The following is a 27,797-nucleotide window of genomic DNA, read 5'->3' as shown; positions in this document are numbered from 1 at the left end:
GGCGGCTTTGATGCTGACGGGCATGGGCACCACGAGGGAAGGAATGCCAACGCTTTCACTTGGCCAGAGAATTTAATCAGCACCTCCTGAGTCTCCTGGCACCCCCACACCGGCAGCGCGGAGGCCCCGCACCCCCCAGCCCTGCCCCAGGCCTCACCTTTAGGGCTGAGCTGCTAACAGCCTGCAGGGTGGGAGGCGGAAGGGACACTGGCAGAAAGCAACGTGGAGACCCAGAGGGTGCGTCTGCCCTCTGGCTGCATAAAGGTCTTCCCACCCCCACCCGCCCCTGTGGGAGCGACCAGGCAAATACCTCCCATGGAAACCCACCGGCAAACTCCACGGTACACCCAAACGGAAGACAGTGAGTGAGTCTCACCGGGCTGCCCAAGTAGAAAGGACATCTCCACACGACGTCGTCCCACACTGCCCATAAAAAGACCCAGCACCTCATTTGCAGAATGTTGTTTACGGGGTGCACACCCCCCTTTTTAAATATATATTTTTATTGATTTCAGAGAGGAAGGGAGAGGGAGGGATAGAAACATCCATGATAAGAGAGAATCATGGATCGGCTGCCTCCTGCACGCCCCACACTGGGGATAGAGCCCACAACCTGGGCACGTGCCTTAACCGGAATCGAACCGTGACCTCCTGGTTCATAGGTTGAAGCTCAACCAGTGAGCCACGCCGGCTGGGCCAACCCCTTTTTCTTATTCTCCCCAAGGACAAGGGGCAGGTGGCCAGCTCTTCACAGTAAACCTTGTGTGTCTTTTGAAATAATATGTTCCAACTGATCTTCTGCTGGATAAGGAAATTCACGCCTTCCCGGTCGCAATGATCCGCTCAACTGTTAAAAGGGGCCCTTCCTCGCAGGGAGCTTCCGAGTGGCTGAGCCGGGGGTGGGGGGTGCCCTTCCCTCTCCTGCACCCCACCCCGCTCTTCTTGGGCAGGGGGTTGGCGGCTGCGGTTCATTCAGGAAGGGAAGGTGGAGGGAGGACAAGATGCCAGCACCAGGTGCTGCGGCGGCTGCGTCCCCCTCGGGCCTGACTCCATCCTGCAAAGTGATCTGTGCTTTGGCGGGACGTGAGGATAAGGAGATCCAAGTGCACACTTCATGCCGACTCTGGGTCCGGGAGCCCCGCCTGTTGGAGCTGAACCTTCAGCCAGATGCTGCCTCGCTGGCCCCAGGCTCCTGGGGGCTCCACCTCCCACAGGCGCGCCCGCTCCTCCGGATGGGCCAGCAGGAACTTCCTGCAGACTGGAAAGGGGCCCTCATGAGTAGGGGAGGCCGCCTGCCCCACACACAGGCCAGCCCAGCCTGGAGTCCGTGGGAATGGCCGGTTCCAGTCCTTCCTGCGGCCCAGCCCACCGGCGCTCTGCTCTGACCCTTGCTCCACGCAGCCCTGTCATCATCCTTCCTACCCGTCCTGGCCCCTTCCATCCATCCTGCCTGCCTCAGCTCAGGAAGCCACAGCACAACGCCACGACGGACCAGAGGCTTCAACAAGTCACTTATCTGCTCGACTCTGGAGCCTGGAAGTCCAAGGTCAAGGTGTTGGCAGGGCTGCCTCTCCTCGGCGTGCAGCCGCCTTCTCACTGGCCCTCACCGGGCCTTCCCATCTGTGTCGCCCTCCTCACCAGTCCTAATGGATCAGGGCCCTTAATCACCCTTTAAAGATCCCATCACCACATACAGCCATGGGGGTTAGGGCTTCAACATGAGAACTGGGGGTACCAAGTTCACCCCATAACATCGCCCACCTCAGCACTGTCCCTCCTCTCCCTCAGCACCTTCCAGCTCATCCTCTGTGGACGCCTCGAGTCCCAAGTGCCCTCAAGGCTGGGGGCTTTTATGGCCACGCTCACAGTGAGCACTGTCACCTGACAGTGTCCCAAAGGCCGCCCAAGGGGAACCTGCTCCTGGTCCCCCAGGGCGGGGAGCCTCCATTGGGCCCTCTCCTGGCACTGCGGCCAGCCAGCAGCACAGACGGAAACCTGGGCAGGGGGCCCCTTGTCCAGCCCAAGGGCAGCCGGCCTGGCCCCAGCCGCAGCCACTTCTCTCTCCGCACTCTGCCTGCTCCCCACGTACCGGGCACAGCCTTTGCACCCCAGCCCTGCCCTCCCTCCAGCCTGGGCGCCTTGCAGCCAAGGGAGGATCCACACCCTCCAAGTGCAGGAGCGCGGCAGGCAGAGGCCCAGCAGCAGATCGCTGGGTCCTGCGCTCTGACCTTGTGTGGATTTGCTGTTGTTTTTTTGAGATATTTTTTTTTATTGATTTTAGAGAGAGAGGAAGGGAGAGGGAGAGAGAGAGAGAAACATCCACGATGAGAGAGAATCATGGATCGGCCGCCTCCTGCACGCCCCCTACTGGGGATCGAGCCTGCAATCGGGAATTGAACCGTGACCTCCTGGTCATAGGTCAACACTCAACCACTGAGCACCCTGGCCGGGCTGTGTTGATGACATCTAAACCCAATTATGTCCCAGGCTGGGCAAGGCCTGGCCCTGGTGATGAAGGCTCGTTTGTGTTCAAGCCTCAGAAGGAAGAGGTCACCCATATGTGTCCCCTGGAATGCACGGGTACCCTCACCCTTACCCACACGCTTCCCCCGGACACAGGTGGGCTTACCTTGGTACATGGCGGGAGAAATCGGCCAGCTGACCCCGAGGGCCTCGTCGTCTCCGAATGTCTCGCAGAAGTCCCGCAGCATGGCCACGCCCAGGCCCTGGCCACGGTGTCCCCTCCGGACAAACACGGTGTCCAAGACGGGCAGCAGGTAGCACGTGCCTGTGCCATCGCCGCACAGGCTGCCTGCAGCGGGAATCAAGAAGCAGACTGTCCCTGGGCTGTACCAACCTGCCAGGACCCTGCGCGCACCTGCATGGCCAGGTCACAGGTGCAACCTTCACAAACTAGCCACCGAAGCCAAAAGGACATCTCTCCCCAGCCCGCCAGTTCTCCTGCTGACCGACTGTCAGCCCACGTTATTTTAGTTTTTGTTAATCCTCGCCTGAGGATATTTCTCCCATTGATTCTTAGAAGGAGTGGAAAGGAAGGGGAGAGACAGACAAAAGCGTCGATGAGAGAGACACACACTGATTGGTCAACCTGGGCCCGGGATCAAACCTGCAACCCAGGTACCTGCCCTTGACCTGGAATCAAACCCAAGACCCTTTGGTGTGCGGGCCGATGCTCTAACCATTTCAGAACACTGGCCAGGGCTATAGTCAGTATTTTAAAAATGAAGTTGGACCCTTACCTCACATCATATACAAAAATTAATTGAAGATGGATCTAGACATAAATGTAAAGGTTAAAACCACAAAGTTTTAGGAAAAAAAACAAAACTTCACCATCTAGCCTAGGTTAGGCAAACAGCTCTTAGATTCAACACCAGAACCACAAGCAATGGGTCAATCTGACTTCACCAAAATAAAAAACCATTGTACTTCAGAAAACACCACCAAGAAAATGAAAAAACTAGCCACAGACTATAAGAAAATGTTTGCAAATCACATTCCTGATAAAAGACATATCCAGAATATATAAAGAACTCTTACAATTCAATAAAATGAAAACAAACAACCAATAAAAAATGGACAGGTGATCTGAACAAACATTTCTCAATCAATGGAAACATACTCAATACCCTTAGTCACTAGGAAAATGCAAATTAAAACCACAGTGAGCCTGGTCGGTGTGGCTCCGTGGTTGAACGTTGACTTATGAACCAGGAGGTCACGGTTCGATTCCCGGTCAGGGCACATGCCCAGGTTCCTGGCTTGATCCCTAGTGGGGGCGTGCAGGAGGCAGCTGATCAATGATTCTCATCATCAATGTTTCTCTCTCTCCCTCTCCCTTCCTCTCTGAAATCAATAAAAATATATCTTTAAAAACACCACAGTGAAACAGAACTTTTCACCTACTAGAATGGCCATAATGAAAAAGACATGCAATACTTAAGTGCTGACAGGATGTGGAAAAATGAACCCTCATATACTGCTGATGGGAGTACGTAATGTTACAGCCACTGTGTCAAATAATTCAGCAGTTTCTTAAAAAGTTAAACTTAGGCTTACCAAACGACCCAGCCATTCCACTTCCAGGAATCCATCCAAAAGAAATGAGAGCACACACCCACACAAAGGCAGGTGTCTGAATGCTTCCCGCAGCGTTATTCAGAACAGCCCCAAACTGGAAACCGTTCCGGTAAACGCACAAACAACAATGCGGTACATTCAGAGCATGGAACATTACTCAGCAATAAACAGGAATAAACACTCATCTATGCTGCCATTTGGATAAGCCTCAGAAACACCACGCTAAGTGAGAGAAGCCAGATGTCAGGAAAGAAACCGCAGCGTGCATCCGTCCCTTTCTATGAAATGTCCAGGAAAGGCAAATTGACAGACAGAGCAGAGGGGTGGCTGCCTAGAGCTGGGTGGGAGCGGCCACTGACACCGCACAGGCCACTTCGTGGGGTGATGGTGACACAACTCTACATTTGCTAAAAGTCCCTGAATGGTACACTTACATCGGCAGCTTTTACGGGATGTAAAACTGACTTTAAAAGGATACAATGAATTGTATTAAAATTGTACCTAAGAGATGCAATTAAGCATCTCATTCTTTCAGGAGATGACAGAAGAGGAAATAGGACTATGTTAAGTCCTGCCCCTTTAAGGCAAGTACAGTTGGAGGCCAGGTGGGCAGCATGGCAAACGGAGGTCGAGGTTATAAGGAAGCAGGGAACATAGGGAGTAAAGGAAGCTGGTTTGCAGAGGTGGTAACAGAGCAGGTGCTGGGTACCCGCCCAGCATATGAAGCCAGCTGCACCCCATGGATCAATCCCCTGCACCCGTCCTATACCCCCCGTCTTGCTAGCCCTTGGGGGAACAGCAATCCCGTTCTCATCGGGTGGTGGAGCTGGAATGTGAACCAACACCACACTCTTGCCTCTCCACTGGTTTCTGCTTGTGTTTCTGCTAAAGGCCAGAAGGTGACATGAGGGTCCCCTGCCTGATGGACAATCGGACAGGAGGCGCCTGTGGCACTGGGTGTCTGGGGGAGGGGCGAACAGGAGGCCCTGGGGCCACTTCTAGCATCCCCGCCATGCCCCAGGCCACATGCCTGTCTGGGTGCAGATCACCTAATTCAATGCTTCCCAGGGCTGCTCCAGCATGAGCACTGGGCTTGCAGGAGCCTGAAATGTGAAGTTGTTCTTTTTAGATTTTTATACAAAAGCTTACTGGTCACAGGGTGTAACGCCACCCCCAAAGCTACAGAAAACTGTGGTGGGAAAAGTTGAAGCCTTACCAGCTAACGGTGGCAGAGATGGCATTTCAGGACAAGGAAAGCAGCTGCAATTTAAAGGGGAAGTCTTAGCCCGGCTGGTGTGGCTCAGTGGTTGAGCGTCCACCTATGAACCAGGAGGTCATACTTTGGTTCCCGGTCAGGGCACATGCCAAGGTTGTGGGCTCGATCGCCAGTAGGGGGTGTGCAGGAGGCGGCCCATCAATAATTCTCTCTTACCATTGATGTTCCTCTCTTTCTCCCTCTCTCTCTTCCTCTCTGAAATCCATAAAAAAACTTTTTTTATTTTTTTAAAGAAAGCACATGAACAGATGGGTACCAGAACTAGTGGGGTGATCACTTTGTGAGGTATATAAATGCCTAATCACTATGCTGTGCACCTGAAATTAATATAATATTATATATCAACTATAATTTAAAAATTAATTTCAAGAAGTTAAAAACTATTAAAGAAAGCAACACTAAAGAAGAGACCGAGCCCTTTGGTAAAATGGCACTTGTCGCCCTGGCTGGTTTGGCTCAGTAGATAGAGCGCCGGCCTGCGGACTGAAGGGTCCCAGGTTCGATTCTGGTCAAGCGCATGGACCTTGGTTGTGGGCACATCCCCAGTAGGGGGTGTGCAGGAGGCAGCTGATCGATGTTTCTCTCTCATCGATGTTTCTAGCTCTCTATCCCTCTCCCTTCCTCTCTGTAAAACATCAATAAAATATATTTTTTAAAAATGGCGCTCGTCGCCAGGCATTTCTTGCCACAGCCCAGGACACTTGAGCCCAGCCCTCTCCCTGACCCTGCTGTGGTGGCGACCTCCCCTGCTCCCGAGGTCCCGGTCCATGACTCTTAGCATGCAGTGTGTTCTGCCCATGTGAGCCACCGGCAATGGTACTTGTCCTGACAGCTAATGGGAACATTCGAGAGAAGAAATGAAGAGTATCGTGCTTGCGAAGTCCCTCTGCACCATGAACTGCAACAAGTACTTTGGGGACGTGGCCGGGCCTGAGAATCCAAGGCGCAGGTTTCCAGCCCATCCCCAGCACGACGAGAAGCGGGTGAGAATGAGACCTGTACCGTGGGGTCGTGTACCTGACAGCTGAGTCAGTGATAACTGGTGTACCCGGAGATTCTCCCCAAGCAAGGCCCGTGCCAGGGGGCCCCGCGGAGGCAGGAGGTCGCCCAGAGCAGCGGTCGCCAACCTTTCGGACCTCATGGACCACCGGGTGGCGACCGCGGACCCAGAGAGCCTGGATGGCGGGGCCCGGCCCTGCCCCTCACCTTTCGCTTTGGTTGTGTAAAATCCGACCGCTGCTCCGTCCCTCCACAGGATCTTAGCCTGCTCCTTCGCTGAGTGAGGCAAAAAAAACACGGCGTCGTCATCCAAGTTCCTCTCCAACCTTCCAAAAATAACGACGTTGAGGATGAAAAGCACAATCCTTTCCCCAAATGACTGAACCTTTGAAGGAAAGCAGAAAGAGCAAGTGAGGCGAGAGGGGAAAGCAGATGCGATGAATCCTGCCCTCGGCATCGACCCGCCCATGATGCTTCCCGTGCTTCCCGCGAGGCCAAGATGTGCATCGGTTCTCACAGAGGGTTCACTCCCGCCACCTTCACACCAGTCGGCCCCACCTGCTGCCATTCGGTTCTCACCACCTGCCGGGCGGTCCGGCTTTACAGGTGAGGAACCCGAAGCTCAGAGAGGATAGGTGATTTCCTGCCTCACTGCAAAGAGGGCTTATGGCAGCCGATGGGGACTCTGCAGAGACAGGCAGGCCCCGGGACAGGCCGGGCCGGTGCACCTACTGAGCCGGCCAGCGGCTGCCTCCTGCATGTCACCCATTAGAACTGAGACTCTGGGAAAGGGGGGTTTCATACAGCTATTGATGTTGGGGTTTTTGTGTGTGTGTTTTTTAAAGATATCTTTTTACTAATCTCAGAGAGAAAGGGAGAGGAGGAGAGAGAGAGACACAACGATGATGAGAGAGAATCATTGATAGGCGCCCACTGCAACCCAGGCATGTGCCCTGCCCGGGAATCGAACCGTGATCTCCTGGTTCGTAAGTTGATGTTCAAGCACTGAGCCACGCTGGCGGGGCTGCGTGTTATATTTAACACTTGACCCTTACGTTTTCTTCACCATCGTGATCATCATCCTCATTTGTGGTTGCGGCGTCTTGGCTATATTTGCAACTCACAACCTCTTTGAGCCTCAGTTTCCTCGGCTGGTCTAGGGAAAAGACCACCTAAGTGGCGTCTAAAACACTGGTCTGTTTTTCAACTGCTCTGCTCCTAAGAAGGCAGCTTGCAGAACCCCAGCACATGGTACAAAGTGTTCGGAGCCAATAAACTTATTAATTGGCCCAGAATGTGAAACATTTCACCTTTATCTGGAGCCAAATCTTAGATGAGAAAAAGATTTGTGAAAACTTCACCAGCTAATTCTTATTTTTAAATATGTTTTTTAAAATTGATTTTTAGAGAAGAAGGGAGGAGGATAGAGAGAGAGAAGCATTGACCAGAAGAGCATCACGGATGTGCTGCCTCCTACAGGCTCCCTACTGGGGATCGAGCCTGCAACCCGGGTATGTGCCCTGACCGGCAATCAACCGGCGATCTCTTGGTTCCTGGGTTGATGCTCAATCACTGAGCCACACTGGCCGGGCCACACCAGCTAATTCTGAGAAGCCACCCCAATTTAATATCTCAGACAGCGACAGCCAAATCAAGTTCAGAGTTAAGCATAACAACGCAGTCACTACACCCCGTTGGTGTGATGTGGGAGGTTATAGTTGTCAACTTGAGGGAAACATCCAGTCAAAAGCTGGCAGCAGAAGAGGAGAGAAAGAAAATGCATTTCATCTGTGCAGGTTCCTGACGGGGAGAGGGGCGGGGGGGGGGGAAATAATGTGGGGAATGAGATGCTGACTTAGAAACGTTTCTGGAAACACGAAAACAAGACCCCGTTCTAATTCCTCAATTAGGGCCACTAATTTATGTTAACAGAGAGAACACTAAGCAAGCTTGTTTTGGTAACTGGTGGAGAAGAGCTAGCAAAGAAACAACGTGTAATTAAAGGGTCGGGGATATTAACATGGTAACAGCATGACGATTCCAAACCTCCTGCAATGTCCACTCTAAAGGGCAGCCCCTCACCTTCAGGAGGCCTTCTCTTGCAGGGTCGGAGGTCCTCAGGACGTCTTCGGTGGCCCACCAGGAGTCCTTTAGGTAAACAGCCACGACTAGAGAGAAAGCCGAGAGGAGGTGATGACAACGCACACGGCCAGCTGGTCACCAGACGCGGTTTCGACGCATGCAGCCACGGTTGCCGTGCAAGGGAAAGGTTATGCGTGGTCGGCATTTACGGTTCCTCCGTGTCTTTTCGTGGCTGGATTTCTCAACGTTCTTTTTTAGCGCCGAATACTATTCCATTGAATGGATGTACCCCCGTTTATTTCTCCTGTGGTACTTTCTCTATACCCCTTATATTGCCATTTTTATTTTCTTAAATACATTTTTATTGATTTCAGAGAGGAAGGAAGATGCAGAGAGACACAGAGACATCCATGATGAGAGAGAATCATGGATCGGCTGCCTCCCGCATGCCCCCTACTGGGGATCAAGCCCACAACTTGGGCATGTGCCCTGACCAGAAATCAAACTGTGACCTCCTGGTTCATAGGTCAACACTCAACCACCGAGCCACGCCGACTGGGCTTATTGCCAATTTTATACCTGCTTCTCAAGCCGGGTGTCTGAGCCCAAGGAGTCCAGAAGCCACAAAAGAAGAAAATACATCTTCCCGTCAAACTCTGTCAGCTGAAGGTTGGGAGGAAAATGGCAGCACGGAGGAGAAAACAAAAGTCTTCAACGTTTAATACCAGCTCCCAACGTGGAAGCGAATGCTGCGGGCCATTCCGGGTAAGCTGCCGCCACGGTCCTCCCTCGGTCTCCCTGCTCTTTGAGGACGTCTGCTGGGAAGCTCTGTGAAGACCAGGCCACAGCGGCATTAGCCAGACAGTAAACATAACTTTGTCCAGCCAGCCCCTCCTCGCCAAAGACCAGCGGCATCTAATCCACACGTCAGTTGCATGTCATTGGTGAATTGTATCATGCCCAACCACAGTCCCCAGATGGACGGAGCCGGCTGGGAGAGAAGGGCCAATTAAATGCTTGACATCTGCCTTATTAATTCCACGAAATTCATGTTCAAAATGGCACCTACTGGAACGCACAGGAGCTTTATAAAGCCCCAAGGATTCTTCTTCTTGCTTAACAAGATGAATCAATAAGAGACGTCCAATTAACTCACAGTGTATTACTGTCACACAGATGTTGGCTGTACTAAGACGTTTCAAACAGGAAAGCTGTTAGGTCTCGGTGTCTGGGTGCTGCCTGAGAAGTTTCACGGTGGGGGCAGGGCATTCATTAGTCACACAAGTTGTCACCAAAGAGACTGAACTGCTTTTTTCAAAATGAATCTTAAGCTGCTACACAACAATGAAGAACAGGCCTAAAATACACTGTCCTCAAAACTGGTGTGGTTGAGCATTGACCTAGGAACCAGGAGGTCACGGTTCGATTCCCAGTCAGGGCACAGGCCCGGGTTGCGGGCTCATCCCCAGTGGGGGGCGTGCAGGAGGCAGCGGATCCATGATTCTCTCTCATCGTCGATGTTTCTCTCTCTCTCTCTCCCTTCTTCTCTGAAATCAATAAGAATCTATTAAAAAAAAAAAATCTCTTGGAAAGTAGAATCAGCCCTTTGGAGAGTGGCAGCGTTTGGTCAGAAAAGCACGATACCCAGTTGAGAGGCGACAGGAAGCAGGGACGCGGCACAGCCCTGGGAGAGAGGCTGTGCCGCTGGGCAAGGACGGGCGCAGAGCTGGGGCTGACATGCTGCAGACCCCGCCGAGGGCTGCTGAGACCCCCGGGGCCAACGAGATGGGAGAGTCAGAAGGTGGTTTTGCAGGGAAAATGCGATTCTGATCAGCGTCCCCGGGCTCCAGACACCAGGTACCTGAGACGATGGCGTGCGCAGCGGTGACAGCCACCAGCTGGGCACGCCTCGTCAGGGAGGTCAGCCTTGTGAACTAATTTAATTTCCTTCTCCCTCCGGGTGACAGGTGATGCGGGCCACAGAGCAGATGTCAGGAATGGATTTCATTCCGTGACACTCCAAGGTTCCCCAAACGAGTAAAGACGGCGAGGTCCCGAAGGCTAACTCCCAGGGCCCCGGCTGCCCGGAGGCTCGGCATGAGCCACTGAACTCAACTCCCGAATGCATGAACGGTGCTGTCCCGGGCGCCCGCTGTCCCAGGTGCCCGTCCTCGCCCCTGGGAGCTGGCAGCCGGAACGGGAAGAGACCTAAACCAGCCCTCCAATACGGGGCAGGGCTCGGAAGGTGCGGGATCGAGCTGGGAGCCCAAGTGTCCCGAGGACCCAGAGGGGTATCGGGAAAGCGTCCCTGGGAGGCCCCCAGCTTGGGCTCTGGCGTCACTGGGTGAGGGTGGCCAGCAGGCAGGTGGTACACAGCCGGAGCTGAGCAGAGACAAAGAAGGCCCATGCCCCATCCCATCCCAGGAACCAAGGAGGGGGGAGTTCCCTCTCTCTCTCTCACACATACACGGATAAACACACATGCATGTGCACACGTGCACAAACACACATGTATGAGCACAGTGTGCGCACACAGCATGAACACGCACGCACAGGTCTTATCTCCCCGCACTAACTGCGAGTGGTCCATGGACTGGCCCATGATCAGAACTCCCTCAATCACAACAGAAGGGGCTTCAAGTCCCCCTGCTGCCTCCGTAGCTCCCCCGCCCCGGGCTCCCCCTCCCTGCCATTGCTCCCCTGCAGTCCAAGCCACCACTGCCCCATTACAAATCTAAGAGATATGAGTCCTCCCCCCCAAACCAGCACAGCTACACCAAAGTGACGGGCCGTCTTCACAAAGCAAAACACACGTCCGTCCCGAGGACTGTGGGGCTGCACGCAACACCGGCCCAGCCCATCAGTAACTGAAGGGAAGGGGACACACATGTTGACAGAGCAACTGTCACATCGCATTACGTGGGTACCATTTCCATGCAGATGTCTTCCTTCAAGGGAAGTCTTTCCCCAGATGCCCGTGAACTTGGCGCCTCTCTGCCACGGAGAAGGAAACATCTGGCTCGCAGTGTGCTTGTAGCATCCGCCTCCCTGCGGTTCTCCAGCAGAAAGCAATGTGGCCGCCGTGAGCCTAGATTTGAACTCGAGGAAGATGGGGCAAGATGGGGTGCCTGGATCTGGAGGTACAGCTCGACTACAAGATGTGGGGGGCGGAGAGAAACCCACACCAAAGCTAGTCTCACTAGGAAGGGAGTCTTAACCCCGTTGGGTTGGGCCACGGCACGCACAGCGAATGCCTCAGGGCTGGGGACAGCCCAGGCTGCAGGGGGAAATCCTCAGAAGCCTCGCGACACCTCCAACCCCCAGACTCCGGCTCCATCCTTTTTTTTTTTTTTTAAATATATTTTATTGATTTTTTTACAGAGAGGAAGGGAGAGGGAGAAAGTTAGAAACATCGATGAGAGAGAAACATCTATCAGCTGCCTCCTGCACACCTCCTACTGGGGATGTGACCGCAACCAAGGTACATGCCCTTGACCGGAATTGAACCTGGGACCCTTCAGTCCGTAGGCCAACACTCTATCCACTGAGCCACACCCGTCAGGGCTCCATCCTTTTTTTTTTTTTTTTTAATTAATATATTTTTATTGATTTCCGAAAGGAAGGGAGAGGGAGAGGGAGAGGGAGAGAGAAACATTAATGATGAAAGAGAATCATCGATCGGCTGCCTTCTGCACGCCCCACACTGGGGGTCGAGCCCACAACCCAAGCATGTGGCCCGACTGGGAATCAAACCATTGACCTGTGGGTTCATAGGTCGACACTCAACCACTGAGGCACTTGCATAAACACCCGCACAGACACGCACACACGCACAGGGCAGGGTGGTCAGCAGGCAGCTGGATACAACCGTCAACTCGGAATCCATCCCTGACACTCGGGATATTTTCCTTGGCCCTTCCCTGCTTTCCACTAGTCCCCTGGTAAGAATGACATGCCTCTGTCTGTGGGAGGCTGTTTCTCCTACGTTTACATCCAACTCGGTGCCATAAAGTAACAGGGAATAAAGAAGGAACCATAGCCAACATGTGTTCCTAGAGGACAGAGCTGTCACGGTGAACGCCCCTCCCATCGGGGCCCCTCACAGTCCCTGGGAAACAGAATTCTGTTTCCAGCATGAATACCCTTTGCTTCTATGAGCCGGAGTGAGGGGCGTCACAGAAAGGGCCCCCCAGTTCTGAAGTTCCCTGGGTACTGCAGGGGCACCCCTCACTCTCCACCCTCCCACCCCTCCTGACCCACCACCCACCTGCCCCAAACGCAGCCCCGAGGAGGTCTGGCCCCAGGCCCTCGGTGTCGCAATCCCGCCAGGCCCAGGACAGCTTCCTCCGAGTGTTTGCCTTGGCTCTGCCGTCACTGCAGGCCTATAACGGGAACGCTTTTCCAGGAAAAAAATCATCATTTTTCGACTCCCTGCTTGTTTTTCTCAGGGTGCATATGACATGCAATCACCAGACACGGAAAAAAACTTAGCAGCCATTGGAAGGACGAGTGCTATGCTCGGGCACAAAGCGTCCTGGAGGCGGGCTGGGGGGGAGACGGTCTAATCAAGGGTTGGGAGGGCTGCATGTGGCAACACCTGCCCAAGGGCCCCCTGCAGCCCCCCTTCTCCTGGAGCCCTGTGTCCTTTCTGTCCCTCAGCCCCCCACCTCCCCTGCCCTCGTCTGTCTCCCCTGTGAGCGAGCTGAGGAGGAACCACCAAACAGCCTCTGGGAAGACCCCAGAAGATGTAGGCGACCGGATCCCTCCTGACGAGCCAGGAGAAGCAACGGTGTCATTAGGAGCTTGGAACTTTCCGTCCGTCCCCTGGCGTCTGAGGAGGGAAGAGGGGTCTGGCCCCTTGGTGACATGAAGCAGCCCCTGGTCACAGAAACAGTCAAGAAGGAGACTCAAAGGGGGCCCAGGGCGTGTGCCTCTCAGACCACCTGTTTGGGAAGTGCCTGCCCAGCTTCTTAAGGGGGTTGGGAAGGTGCAGTACCAACGTCCTACCAGCAGTCGGCGCTGAGCCAGGACACTCGCAACCTGGACGCTTTTCCTTTGCTCACGGGGTTATGGGGAGTCCCTGGGATGGACTCGACCAGCTTATCAGCCGCTCACTCACACCCGGGCTTATCGATCAGCTCTGCTCCTTTCACTTCCATCTAACCACGAACACACACACACACACACACACACACACACACACACCCCACCTGTACAAATACAACAGATACAACAGCTCCAGGAAATTCAGAGCAACCAGCGTCGGCGACCTCCACGGTCACGGCTAAGCACGCGGCGAAAAGACACACGTTGAAAGCTGTGGCCAGGTGCTATGCCACCACCGGCCCCTTCCAATTCCACCTGCTTCAAGCCACGGAGGCACGCTTACACGTCGTGTCCGACTCTAAAGACCAACGGAAAGGGCACAAGGGCTGGGGAACACCTGAGATGCCTTTTGGGAATCTCGCAAAAATCGCAGCTACCACGGCAGAGCCCTGCCGTTTGGGAAACATCTGGCAACTTTATTTAAAGTCTATCATCCGTATAAGGAAAGGTCCAGAGTGAGCCTTCTTGGAACTGATGAATATTTACTATACTACATTCTTGAAAACAACCAACAAATTAAGGAATTAATAGGAAACAGACTCACAAGAGTCAGTCATATGTTAACATTATGCAAACTATAGCTAAAGACCTACACCCAGAATATTATTAAATGCTGAAAAAAGGCGGGGGGTGGCGGGGGACTTGCTGGAATTTGATGTGTTCTTCAAGTTGGCAAATGACATTTTGGGCGTGTTTGACAATCTGTTCACCAAGGGGTTCCTATGGGCACACCATGTTACTAATTTGTTCCTTGTCTCTAGCCTGGAGCTGGAGTCCAAGTTCAAGGCCATGGTGAAGGTCTGGTGTTATCACAGACCCTATGTTCATGGAGACCAGGTTTTGCCAGATGGAAATGGATGTCCTAACCTTGACGGGGAAGCCGTCACACACAGCTCAGCCACCCCAGGCTCGCAGTCAACACGCCTGCAACCCCCAGACAGCCAGCTGAGCACTTGCGTCTCGGATCGGCAACAAGAGATACCTTCCCCTGCTCAAGGCTGTCACCAGACAGCAAAGCCCAGGCTGACACGCAGGCGAAAGGCAAGCTTGTATGGGGGTGTGTTTGTGTGTGTGTGTGTGCGCGCGCAGAGAGCTGATCAGGCCCCGTTTGCAAATTGCAGTTAAAGACCTAAAACCCACACTTTCACCAGATGTCATTCAAGGAGGGTTGACTAATTAAGGGTTGGTTTGGGTTTTTAAATTCCTTATTAAAAAGACCATACATGCCTGGCCAGCATCGCTCAGTGGTTGAGCGTCGACCTATGAACCAGGAGGTCACAGTTCGATTCCCAGTCAGGGCACATGCCCGGATTGCGGGCTCCATCCCCAGGTGGGGGCTTGTAGGAGGCAGCTGATCACTGATTCTCTCTCATCATTGATGTTTCTCTCTCTCCCTCCCTCTCCCTTCCTCTCTGAAATCAATAAAAATATATCTTCAAAAAAATCAGGCCTGAACACTATCACTGTGGGCAAGAGTGTATCTAGTGCAGGGGTGGGCAAACTTTTTGACTCGAGGGCCACAATGGGTTCTTAAACTGGACCGGAGGGCCGGAACAAAAGCATGGATGGAGTGTTTGTGTGAACTAATATAAATTCAAAGTAAAGGAGCGGAGGGGAGAGCAAGAGAACCGGATAGAACAGCCGGATCCGGCCTGCGGGCCGTAGTTTGCCCAAGGCTGATAGTGTCTTTAACACAAGTAATGAGTGCATGTCATGAATAGAAATAATGCATTGTTTCCTCTCTAAAAGCTGAAAATGTGCCACTTCTGCTTGACGTTCTAAGTCCAGCCCCAGCACACCACCACCCCCTCCTAGGTGTCTGGTTCCATCAGTCATAGACGGAAGCCTGAATCCCCGTTTTTAAATCCAGCAGTAACTACCCACCTGTCTTTGTGTCCTGGGGCCTGACCAAGACCAAGAGTTTGTGTTGAGGCTCATCGCGGTGCACCGTGCAGAAGCAAACGGACGAAGCTTCAAGTTTAACCTGGAAAAGAGGATAAAATGGCCGTTGGGTTCTTTGATCGTGGGAGGCGAGGAAGTCACGTACCAATTAGCCCGGTACGCGCTGAAAGGTCGCTGTGACGCGGAGGTAACCTGACAGGATGAGGCAACACCTAAAGGGAAGACTGAGCCGCTCTGGCTGAATGCAAAGGGTAACAGGTAACATGGCAGAGGCCCTGGGCTGCCGCCTCTTTCTGGGTCACCTGCCCACCCACTCAGCACGGACTCAGCACCCACTCAGCACGGACTCAGCACCCACTCAGCAGGGGCCCTTCCAGTCTCCCCTCCACACGCTTCCCCGGGCCTCAGCCTAGGAGAGCAGAGGGCCTCCTGTCCTCCTGGGGCCTCTCTATGGACGAGCCTGGTGTCCACCCACAATGCCACTCGGGCTGCCAGCTGCCCTGGCTGGGGTCGCTGCAAGCAGCCTCAAGAGATCTGTGCCCCCCGGCACCCCTGGGACAGAGCCTCAGTGCGCATGCCTGCTTGCTTACGAATGAGAGGAGCACCCGGCAGCATTCAGGGTCTCTGACTCACGCTGGGGCTGCCCACATGCCACGCCCTCTCTCTGTGGCCACGGCTCCCAGCGCCCTGAGCACAAGGGTCAGCACACTCCCCGGCAAAGTCCGTTTTGAAAACCGAGGGGGGAACAACAAAGTAAGGACAGAGTGAGGCAGGCAGGTTGCTTGCAAAAGTTTGTGGCAGGCCTCACAGCATCTCATTTAATTCTCCCAACCACAGTGCAGAGCAAGTTTCCTCACTGTCCCAGCTTTAGAGCTGAGAATACCAAGATCAGAGAGGTTAGGACACTTGCTCAAGGTCACAGAGCTAGTAAGTGGTAGACATGGCATTCCCAACAGGCTGTGGGGCTCCCTGCCTCGCAGAACTGGCCTTACATCCGGGACTCCAGAATCCCAAACCAGGAACCTTTCTGCTTCTCAAGGTGGAATTATACAGTCTTCGCTCCAGACGGCTTTTCTTTTAACTCTGTAACACATGCTCACTAACATTGTACTTTCTAGAAAATATATGAGTTTTCAGAGCTCTCTGCCAACAAGGAGGATCAGACATACCTGCTCCCCGGTGGGCAGAGAGAAGACGTCTGGCGCGGACTGCGTCCCTTCCCTCAGCGCGGCATAGTAAGCCAGAGCTGCTTCCCGATGACCTTCGGGGTCATCTTCCAAAACATCCACCGGGTAAATGCCTGCGAGGGGGACGAGGAGGCAAGAAAAGAAATGACATCAGTTTGACTCTTTTGTTAAAGGGAAAATTATTTATTTCTTGAAGAGTAAAAAAAAAAACCCAAGCTGGCTCAGTGGATAGAGTGTCAGCCTGCGGACTGAAGGGTCCCAGGTTCGATTCCGGTCAAGGACACGTGCCTGGGTTGCAGGCTCCGATCAATGATTCTCTCTCATCATGGATGTTTCTATCTCTCCCTCCCTCTCCCTTCTTCTCTAAAATCAATAAAAATATATATATTTTAAAAAAGCACCCAAAAGAACACTTTACAAATTATTCTCACTGCAGATTCCCCGCAGGCGGCGTGCAGGAGGCAACCTATCCATGATTCTCTCTCATCATTGATGTCTCTCTCTTTTTCTCCCTCTCCCTTCCTCTCTGAAATCAATAAAAATACATTTTTTAAACAAAACAAAAATTCTGTACAAGTGATATCTACTCTTAACCATTTTTAAAAAAAAGGCAAATGCTATTTTATAATTTTTTCACAGCATCAGCAAGAATTGTTGTAAGAATTTAAATAATTTTAAAATGACAATCCCCATTACTAAAAAACGTAAGTGATTACAGCCGGGTGGCTCAGTGGGTTCGAGTGTCATCCCCATCCTGAACACCAGAAGGTGACGGGTTTGATTTCTGGTCAGGGCACATACCTAGGTTACGGGTTTGACCCTGTCAGGGCGTGTACAGAGGCAACCAATCGATGCTTATTTCTCACATCAATGTTTCTCTCTCTCTCACCCCTTCCCCTCTCTGAAGTCAATTAATTAAAAAAAAAATTTCACCTATTTTTTAATGGAAAAAAAAAAAAAAAAAAAGGCATTCCTGATGGCAGGGTTGGCACCACCCCAAGATGTGAGGTTCAACAGCAAAACCACAATGACACCCTTGGGCAGTGCAGAGGGACGTGAGGAAGTAAACGAGTCTGGGGGTCTTACGCATGTGCTGGAGGCCGAGCCGGCCTGCCACACTCACTCTGCTGGTGACGGAAGGCAGACCCGGGCAGGGGCTCCCATTCCAGATGTGAAATGCTAAGAGGCTTTCATGGCTTCCACTGAACAGGAAATATTTCTCCAAAGCCCGAAGAATGTAATCTTTCCAATACAACGTAAGATGCTTTTATGAAAAAAGGCCCACAGTTGCGATGATAATTCATTGCAGACTGTAAAGAAATGGGAATCCCCAAATGAGCCCCAAATTGAAAAACGCACTTTAAGCATATGTTTGCTGTAGTCATCCAAAAAGCAAAATACTTCAATTTTTGTTTTCTGGGGAAAATACTTAAATCATTCAGGATCTTTGTGCCAAAAGCTTGAGGGCCCAGGGTTGGCTGAAAGGCAGGCCACACACATACACACCCCGGAGCCACGGCCTGCCCCCCACTGGGACCAGCCCCCCACTACTGGGTAAGCCACTGCTGGTGAGTCCGGTAAGGCCGATGCTCAAGGGCTTTCCCAGCACTCTTTGGTCCTCCCTATGTAAATAGCAATGCCAATAAATGAAGACCTTCACAGGGGTCGTTGCTTGCACCTAATCATTGACTCAGTATAACTTGCTGAATATTCTTTCCAAATACCACTTCCCTACAATGATTAAGGAAATCCTTTCATTTTAGCGAAGTGTGTCTCACGTGAGAAACATTAATAAAGATATTTTCAGAAATCTCCTGAAAGTCTCTACCCACAGGTCACTGCACAGCATTATGCACTGGAAAAGCTGGCTGTAATCACTTGCATTTTTCAGTAATGGGGATTGTCATTTTAAAATTACAGAAACAACAATTCTTGCTGATGATGTGAAAAAATAAAACAGCATTTGCCTTTTGTTTTTTAAAAATGGTTAAGAGTAGATAGCACTTGTACAGAATTGTTTTGTTTTGTTAAAAAATATATTTTTATTGATTTCAGAGAAGAAAGGAGAGGGAGAGAGAGAAACATCCATGATGAGAGAGAATCATGGATAGGCTGCCTCCTGCACGCCCCCTGCTGGGAATCGAGCCTGCAAACAGGGCATGTGCCCTGACCAGGAATTGAACCGTGACCTCCTGGTTCATATGTTGATGCTCAACCACTGAGCCACACCGACCTGAGAACTACTTTTAACTTAAAGCGTGAATACATTCACCTATATTTTCACAGGGCTGTTGCGTACAGCGGGAAACACGCTAATACCCGCAGTTGTGCGAGGCAGTGCCTGGCACATATAGAGAATCGCGGAGTCCACGGTGTGTGCACCTTTCGCCTGGTCGTATGCCAGCATTGCCCCAAGCCTATCCTGACGAACACAGCTCCACAGCTGTGCCGTGGAGGGAGCGCTTCTGAGGCTGGAACATTTCAAAAAGGGGGCTGCGGTGGCGCTCGGCTCCGAGACGGGGCGTCCCGCGTGCCTGTCGGGACATTTAGCAATTCTGCAGCAATGGAATTTGCTTAACCCAGCACTTACTTCCCAAACTCATTTAACGAGGGACCCCTTGTTCCGGAACACTAACTGACAGATGACGAAACGCACCTGCAAGGGGAGCCCTTTGACATGATGTCAGGGACCGACAGCAGACATGCAGATGCTGGCGCGCAGGGCCCCTCATCCGGAGAGGGGGCCGGGGGGTTGGCGCGCTCCCCACACGGAGAGGAGAGAACAGAAGGGAGGCGAAGACACACTTGGATATTTTCGCTGGTTCTTGATGATGAGCATCTGATTGCCAAACTATTCTTAGCAGAGCATTGAAAAAAAGGAAAGTTGGAAGACAGGATGCAGAACATGTCAGAGGGTTTGAGCAGCTGAGGACGCTCTGGGGAGGGTCTGCAAGTGGCGGCGGGGAGTTGCGTTCCCGCTAAGTGACAGGGAGCCTGTTGCTCTGCTCTCACATACTTAGTATTGGCCAGTTCGCAACCTGTCATTGACTTGGCTGAGAATAAACCTTGTCCAGAATCTGAGATGGTAAAATTGTGCAGATGACTTTCTGTGCCACCCACGCAAAGGTTTATGTAACTCTAATGGCTTTTAATACGAACGTCCCCTAATCTGAACTTCGGGGAGTCTGACTTTCAGGCAAATGATACAAAGATATGCCCTAACCGGTCTGGCTCAGTGGATAGAGCATCGGCCTGCGGACTGAAGGGTCCCAGGTTCGATTCTGGTCAAGGGCATGTGTGCAGGAGGAAGCTGATGGATGTTTCTAACTCTCTATCCCTCTCCCTTCCTCTCTGTAAAAAATCAATAAAAAATATATTTTAAAAAAAAGATACAAAGGTAACACTATTCCCGCCCCCCCACCCCCCCGGAATCATGCAAAAGGCTATGAGGTAGGACTGAAACATACTGCTCATTGTGCATGCAGAGGTGTCACACTTGGGGACACATGTGGAGCCCTATTTGGGGCAGGCGGGAGGAAACGGCATCAGCTATCTGCTTCCCGTCACACCTCCCCAACAACAGGCAGTGAGGTTTGGTGATGGGGGCAAGGGTACTAGCTTTCAGACCTGATTTTAAAAATCTCTGAACATATAAAAAGTAGACCGTCATGACATGCCAGCATAAACCACAGAATCAGACACACAACCACTGCAAATACTGACACTGTCCAATATAGAAGATACAGATATTAAATGAGTTAAAGAAGTTCAGCTCTGGCTGGTTCGGCTCAGTGGATAGAACGTCGGCCAGTGGACTGAAGGGCCCAGGGTTCGATTCCAGTCAAGGGCATGTACCTCGGTTGCAGGGTAGATCCCCACCCAGGTCGGGGTTTGGGGGAGACAACCAATCAATGTGTCTGTCTCACATCGATGTTTCTCTCTCTGTCTTTCCCCCTCCCTTCCACTCTCTTTAATAATAAACGGGAAAATATCCTCGGCGAGGATTAACAAGAATAACAACAAAAAAGAAGTTTAAATAGCCAAGTTTTTTTCATTTGCCCAATAAGATTCTAGGGGGAAAGATAGTATATCTAGCAATAAATGTCCTAAATAGCCAATGAACTGAAAAATAATGTATGAAGAAATTACCCAGAATGCAGCATAGAAGCAAAACATGAAAATCAGGTTAAGAGACATGGAGAGTAGAAGGATGAGCTCCAGGAAGAGTATAACTGAAGCTCCAGAAAAAGAAAAAGAATAATAAAGAAGAGTCGAGATTTGAAGAAATAAAGACTGAATTTTTTTTTTCCAGAATTAATGAAAGACACCGATCCTCAGATTCTGGAATCCCAACCAAGCCAAGCATGCTAAAACCTTAATACAATTCCAGAGAAAGTTTAGAATTTATTAACTTCAGAATTAATTGGAGTTAATACGTATACTAAAATTTCCAAGTTCTTCCCTGAAAGAATAGAAACATAGATATTAAATTTCAAAATAGGAGAGAGAGAGAGAGAGAAAAAATGGAATTAAGAAAGGCAAGAATCGGGGGAGGGAGAATCTCAATGTAAAAGAAGGCAAGAAATGAAAACAATATGATCTGTGTTCAGCTAAATTCATACTAAATTGTTATTTAATTAAATTCATTTTTAATTCTGTATTTATTGGTTATGATCAAAAACAGATATTCATCAACAAGTAACTACGCTATGTTTTTGCAGGACAGATGTTGTTTTATTAGTGTTTTTACCCCAAGTATTTTTTAAAGACTTTAATGAGATGTTTATTCAATATTCATGTATTATGAAAAACATTAAGCAGTACCTTACCTTCTGCATAGCTTAACCCCCCCGCCCGCCCCCCAACCGGGGATGTTCTAATAGCACCGACACGGGCACCACACAGGCACCACATAAATCACTTACTGGAAAACATAAAGGTCAAAATGAACAACTGACTATAATTCACTGGGCGTTTTACCCCTCTACCCACATACACACACATCAAACACAGCGCACGAAGCTGCAGGCAACAGAGAAGGGGGCAGGGAGACAGCATCGTGAGGGGCGGGCTCACACAGTGCGGACTCCACAACACGGACTTCTCAAGCACTTACACTGAATGACACATCCGGGAACTCTGAGGAGAGTTTATGTCAGCAAAATGCAATAAAGCGAACAGGGCTGTCTCTCATGTTAATGGAATTTGTGAGTAGTGGGGAGAGACTTGGTTTCTAAGCAGAACACATTCATCTTAATTCCTGCAAGTCAAGGAAACCCAGCAGTCTAGGAGGGTGTGGGGGCCTGGGGAGCCCCCATCACGCCTCATGTGGACAGGCGCTCTCCCTCAGCCCCCCCGCAACCCAGCCCTCAGCCTCAGGTGGGGCCCAGCAGCCCCCGGGCTGCCCTGCTCTGAAGGAGCAAAGAAGCATCAAGACGTTTCCAGCCCGGCCAGCGTAGCTCAGTAGTTGAGCTTCAACATAAGAACCGGAAGGTCATGGTTCGATTCCCGGTCAGGGCACATGCGGGCTCCATCCCCTGTAGGGGGCGTGCAGGAGGCAGCCAATCAATGATTCTCTCTCATCACTGATGTTTCTCTCTCCCCCTCTCCCTTCCTCTCTCTGAAATCAATACTGATTTCAGACCAACTGACAACAGGTCTTGGTTTAAGCAGGAAATGAGGGCACGGACTGGGCACTGGAGTATGACAAGGCTCCCGTGGGCCGGAGAAGGGGATGGGGAAAGGCAAGCCTGGATTTCAACAGACAGTGGCCTTCAGAGTCACACATGCTGTGTGGTGCAGCCCCACCCAAGCCTGCTGATTGCTGGCCTTGGAGCGGAAACGCCACAGCTGAGGTTGGGGTGCACTCTAAAGCACGGAGTTTGCAAATCACAGCTGCTGCATCATAATCATCATCATCATCATAAGCTGTAGGGAGCGGTTATAGGGTTAAGCCTCAGACTGACCTGCTGGCAAAGCCAAAACCAAGTCCCAGCTTAGAGGGCACAGCCCTGTTAGCATAATTAAGCTTGATCTTGTGACTGCTCCCTAGATCTTTCCTGGGTAGCTAATGGGTGGTGGGAGGGGCAGCAAGTGCTGCCAAAACAAGTGAAACTCACAAGAACGTTGTAAATTACCTTGTTTACCTCTGACTATAAAATATAGGCTCAGCCTGCAGTCTGGATCTGTTCTGTGGTCTCAGTCACACACAGAAGATCCCCTAGACCCAGCTTATTCTCTTTGCCTGTCTTTTCTTCATCCTTTGCCGGCACCCCTCAGGCTTGCCAAACCCTTGGCTGTGCTGGCGCCACACAATAAGCGTGAGTTACTCAAAGGCCCCAGACTTTCAATGGTTACTGACAGTCACCTAACTGCACTGCCACACCCCCAGGAACCCTGATTTAAGAGTCACATGGACTCTAGGCATCTAACAGCAATCATGATTGAGTTTTGCCCGGAAGTAGGCTCCTAAACTACACAACACAGCAGAAAGCACAGGCCCTTCCTAGGACCCTCTGATGGGAAGGCCCCCGGGCTGAGCTACAGTAAGGATGTCAGCAGAGGAGCAGGGAGCCAGCTGCCGGCAGGAGTCCAGCCCAGGCCAGTCACCTGGTCAGCAGACAAGCGTTTCAAAGGTCATAAAGACAACACCTCAGTGCCCACTGCCCTCCCACTGCCCAGCCCGAGTCCTGACCACCGGGTCATTCACTCTGTCCTGCCAGGAAAGGGTCAGGAACCAGCTGTCCCTGGCCTTGTCTCATGCAGTAGAGATCCGTGGAGATAATACAGCCCTTGCTGTCTAAATGTGGGGGTGGCCCGGCCGGCGTGGCTCCGTGGTTGAGCATCGACCTATGAATCAGGAGGTCACAGTTCGATTCCCAGTCAGGGCACATGCCCAGGTTGTGGGCTCCATCCCCAGTAGGGAGTGTGCAGGAGGCAGCAGATCCATGATTCTCTCATCACTGCTGTTTCTCTCTCTCTCTCTCTCTCTCTCTCTCTCTCTCTCTCTCTCTCTCTCTCTCCCCCTCCCTCCCACCCTCCCTCTCTTCCTCTCTTCCTCTCTGAAATCAATATACATGAGTGGCCAGATTATTATGATCTCTGAACGCATAATAATCTGGCCACTCTGTGTGTGTGTGTGTGTGTGTGTGTGTGTGTGTGTGTGTGTGTGTATTAGAGGCCCAGTGCATGAATTCGTGCATGGGTGGGGTCTGGCCAGCCTGGCCAGGGAGAGGGGACATGGGTGGTTGGCCGGCCTGCCTGCTGGCCGAACTCCTGGTAGAGGGGACAATTTGCATATCAGCCTTTTATTATATAGGATTATGTAGGATATACACTGAGTGGCCAGATTATTATGCGTTCGGAGATCATAATAATCTGGCCACTCATTGTATTTAAAAAAAATAAAGAAAAGCACCATTGTTAGACTAACGCTTCCCTGCTGGAGAAAAAAGGATTCCCGGGCAGATGTGATTTGCTCAAATGGCTTTTGGAGACGGGCTATGAAAGCTCAGGCAGCGGTTCAGCTATGCAGAACTCTAGGATCTAGCGCGTGTGGACATGACTGACGGGCGACTGCTGTGTGTCATCTGGGCCATCAGCAACTATGAACGCCACAGCGCACACTGAAATAAACAGGAAAATCCTCAAACCGTTTTGGCTAACTACACTTTCTCAGAAGACGAAACGAACCATTACTTTTCCCGTAACGGTGAAGTAGGCCTGGGGGAGCCACACAGCAGGGCGGTGGCTGGGAGGAAGTCTCTGACTCAGGGTACCAGTGGGCAGAGGGAAGGGAGGAAGCGTGGGCTAGAAACTCCATTAAAATGTGAGATATTCCTGTAATCTCCATTTTGTACACAAGGAAGATGAGATGAAAAGAGTAAGTCACAGCCCTGGCCGGTTTGGCTCAATGGATAGAGTGTTAATCCAGGACAAAAGGGTCCCGGGTTCGATTCCGGTCAAGGGCGTGTACCTGGGTTGTAGGCTCCTCCCCAGCCCGGGCCCTGATGTGCAGGAGGCAACCAATGGATATTTCTCTCTGTCTTTCCCTCTCTCTTCCACTCTCTCTAAAAACCCATAGAAAAATACCTTTGGGTGAGGATGAAAAAAAAAAGAGTTAAGTCACTTTTTCTCTTGCCACAGTTTTCAAACATCCACAGCCATGACAAACAACATTCCAGAAAGCATTAAAAAAAAAAAAAAAGGAAACAATATCCCCCCCTCTAAAGACAAAACCCTTTGGCAACCTCTGACCCAGGAAAACTTTCAGGAGGAATGTAACTAATGCACACAATTGGCTGGCGGCCACCTTCCCTCCTTAGCTCACCTGCAATGGGAGAAAGCAGCGCAGAGGCGCGCAGAGGCGCAGCCCCTAGGTACAGGTCATGAACACAAGGACTTCACCTGGGGCCATGAACAGTTCTAGGCTTACGCAATGCACTGCAATCGAGCCAGTTTTGCCATAGGCTGCCTGATATAAACAAGAGTTCGGTTCCTACCGCACCTCATCACCATTACGATAGCGACGTGGTTTCTAATCGAGGACCAGGTAAGGAGGGGGTGTGTTCTGAGAAATGTGTCCTCGGGCCATTTCAGGTGACCCTACGTAGAGACCTCGCACTTCCTCAGTAAGCAACGCCCCCTAAGCCTGCTCCCTGCAAACACTCCCCCTTGGCGGGACTCGCTGAAACGCTCTGCCTGTGTTTCATGTGCTTTTTCTCCCAACCCAGAGAGAGCTGGGCACAGGCCCCAGGGCCCTGGGAGACCTGCCTACGGTGCCCAGGGGTCCCTGGCAGTCCCCGTGGATGGGGCCACAGGGGCGCCTGCGGGAACCTGGTAACCCAGGTGCTGTACTGACTTCTCCCTCACTGTGCGCTTCCCATCGCACAGACTGTGCCACCAAGGCGTGGAGCCACCAAGGCATGGCCCAAGCCAGCAGTCCCTACGTCGGGTGGCCCCCCGACAGGGAGAGTCAGGGTCCGCTCCTCTGGGGGTGAGCGCCAGAACCCCCCTGCCCATCTCCTTCCCTGGAGGCGACAGGTGCGCGGATCAGGAGCCCTTCCCTGTCCCCTGGCCAGCACGCTGTTTACCGTCAGTTTTGCAGCGCCTATCGGCCAGCCCAGCCACTGAAACCCGACACGGGGGTGGGGGTGGGGGGCATCGGGCGGCCCACAGCGAGAAAGGCAGGTGGCTGGGGCTGGCCGCCCCGGACTCTCCTTACCTGTGGCTCCCCAGGCCGCCCCAGCCTCCATGCTCCGGCTCCGCGGTGATGCGCCCGCCCCCTGCCTGCCCGACTTCACCTCCCGCTGCTCCCGCCTTCGCCCCCGCCCCGGGGCTGTCCAGCTCCTTCCCCAGCGGCTACCCCAGTCCCCTTCCCAGGGGTCCCCCTCCCCTGCACTGGAGTCTTCCCGCTAGTGACACCCGGCTCCCAAGTTTTGCAAAGCCAGTTCGCCACCTTAAAGAACCATTTAATTCCCCTTAATTCTTTAGAAAAGGATACCGTTCGTGCCCCCACCACTCGCCAGGGTCCCGGGGCACCCCCTCGTCATGCCCCTTCCCACTTCCTCCTATTTCTATAGACAAGAAACGTTTGCATTCTCTCTTTTCGAAAATTTACACATTAGAAAAATGAAAACTTACACATTAGAAAAATGAAAACTTACACATTAGAAAAATGAAAATTTACTTGAAAAATGAATGACACATACAACAGAGGACACTCAGTAACATCACTGCCCACTGCAAGGTCTTGTTACCCTGACAAGCGCAGAGCTGCTGCTTCTGCTGACAGCCTCTCTTATTTATTAAGCTTACACGCTCGAAATAGAGAAACTCAGCAAGAGGCCATTGTTTCTCCAGTATTTCATCTTGGCCTGTTTCAAGGTGCTTCTTTACAGGGGAGGTGGGCAGCAGGGCTGGTTTTAAAATGCCACCAGCCTTGGAACCCACAGGCCTGTGGTCAGTCAGCTGGTGCCCCCCCCCTCTTTGGTTGGCAGCTCTGAAGTTTGTGCTCCTGGACCGTCCCCCTTAAATGCATCCTAAGCCCTTTTGGGCCTGTCCCCACATGGATCCCAAACGCATCTGCCTGCCTTGTCCCTCCGCCCCAGCAAATAGTGGCTGGGGGGGGGGGCTCCCAGCTGCTCCCCCATCTTGGGAGCAACCTATCTAAGGAAGGCCAGGGCACCCCCAGTTCTGCTCCCACTGCACAGGCTGCAGATGCACTGACGGCACCCCAGTGCCAGAGGGCCCCTCACAGCCTTCCTAGTTATCCCTTGGAAGCTGAGGTTTCATGTCTCGTGATGGAAACAGAGCCACCTGGGCCACAGCGTTCAGCACCCTTAGCTCCTCCAACACCGGCCGTCCTCCACATTTATCAGGCTCTGCTATGTGCCCAGCGAACGCGAGGACACCTGCATGTGGGAGGGGAAATGGCCAGGGCTACTGTCTGGCTCCTTGCCCACTGTGAAGCCCCTCACCATCATGGGTGTCACTTAGGCTTCTGGCGTGGAGGGAGAAAGGTGTATTAATCTCTGCTTTAAAACCTACTTCTTCAAGGCCTTGTTACTTTTTAGAAAAGGTTTTTAAAAGTATGTTTTTATTGATTTTTTTTAGAGAGAAAAAGACCAAGTTTAATCCACGTCTAAGTATGGGAACGCTGTATACATGAGAGAATCACAGACCCACATACATGAGAGGTTTAAAGACAGAAAAGGGCTCAGCCGGTGTGGCTCAGTGGTTGGGTGTCGACAGATGAACCAGGAGGTGGCTGTTCAATTCCAGGTTGGGACACATGCTTGGGTTGCAGGCTCGATCCCCAGTGTGTGGTGTGCAGGAGGCAGCCGATCAATGATTCTCTCTCATCATCGAGGTTTCTCTCTCCCCCTCTCCCTTCCCCTCTGAAATAAAAATACATTTAAAAAAAAAGACAGGGAAAATGAGATATATATGGAATTCTGAGCTAAGGGTCACCTTGGGACTGGAGAGAGGAGGGCGGTCATTGCAGACAGTAAGAAAAACAGGTGCTTAGTAGTTAGAAGTCCACCTGCCTTACAGGTAAGTCAGAAAAACGGTCTCTGATAATCTCTGATTATGGGCAAGGCCCTAATTTAAATTCCAGGCGGGCCTTTCTCTGGAGCCTGCAG

General features: G+C 51.8%; 1 protein-coding gene across 1 annotated transcript; it reads right to left on the bottom strand.

Moving 5' to 3' along the window:
- Positions 1-467: 467 nt before the first annotated feature.
- Positions 468-25,917, bottom strand: LOC308239069 (protein FAM169B-like). Its single transcript, XM_080651639.1, has 7 exons — positions 25,877-25,917; positions 16,636-16,766; positions 15,449-15,548; positions 8,459-8,544; positions 6,584-6,761; positions 2,630-2,812; positions 468-1,258 (listed from the first exon to the last, which is right to left on the bottom strand). Exons 1-7 carry the CDS (start codon positions 25,905-25,907, stop codon positions 1,113-1,115), a joined length of 855 nt encoding a protein of 284 aa, XP_080507765.1. The 5' UTR covers positions 25,908-25,917; the 3' UTR covers positions 468-1,112.
- Positions 25,918-27,797: the final 1,880 nt, after the last annotated feature.

The sequence above is a fragment of the Plecotus auritus genome (assembly GCF_963455305.1).
Source record: "Plecotus auritus genome assembly, chromosome: 15".
Classification (NCBI taxonomy): domain Eukaryota; kingdom Metazoa; phylum Chordata; class Mammalia; order Chiroptera; family Vespertilionidae; genus Plecotus; species Plecotus auritus.
This window is presented reverse-complemented; position numbering and strand designations above follow the sequence as displayed.

What these genes read in the sequence shown, in the direction of transcription:
- LOC308239069 (XM_080651639.1), bottom strand. Translation starts at nt 25,907, where the DNA reads ATGGAGGCTGGGGCGGCCTGGGGAGCCACAG. An exon ending in CTCTGCCCACCGGGGAGCAG is followed by an intron (nt 15,549 to 16,635) that starts GTATGTCTGATC and finishes CCTCTTTTCCAG; the next exon opens with GTTAAACTTGAAGCTTCGTC. An exon ending in CAAGAGAAGGCCTCCTGAAG is followed by an intron (nt 6,762 to 8,458) that starts GTGAGGGGCTGC and finishes TTTCCTTCAAAG; the next exon opens with GTTCAGTCATTTGGGGAAAG.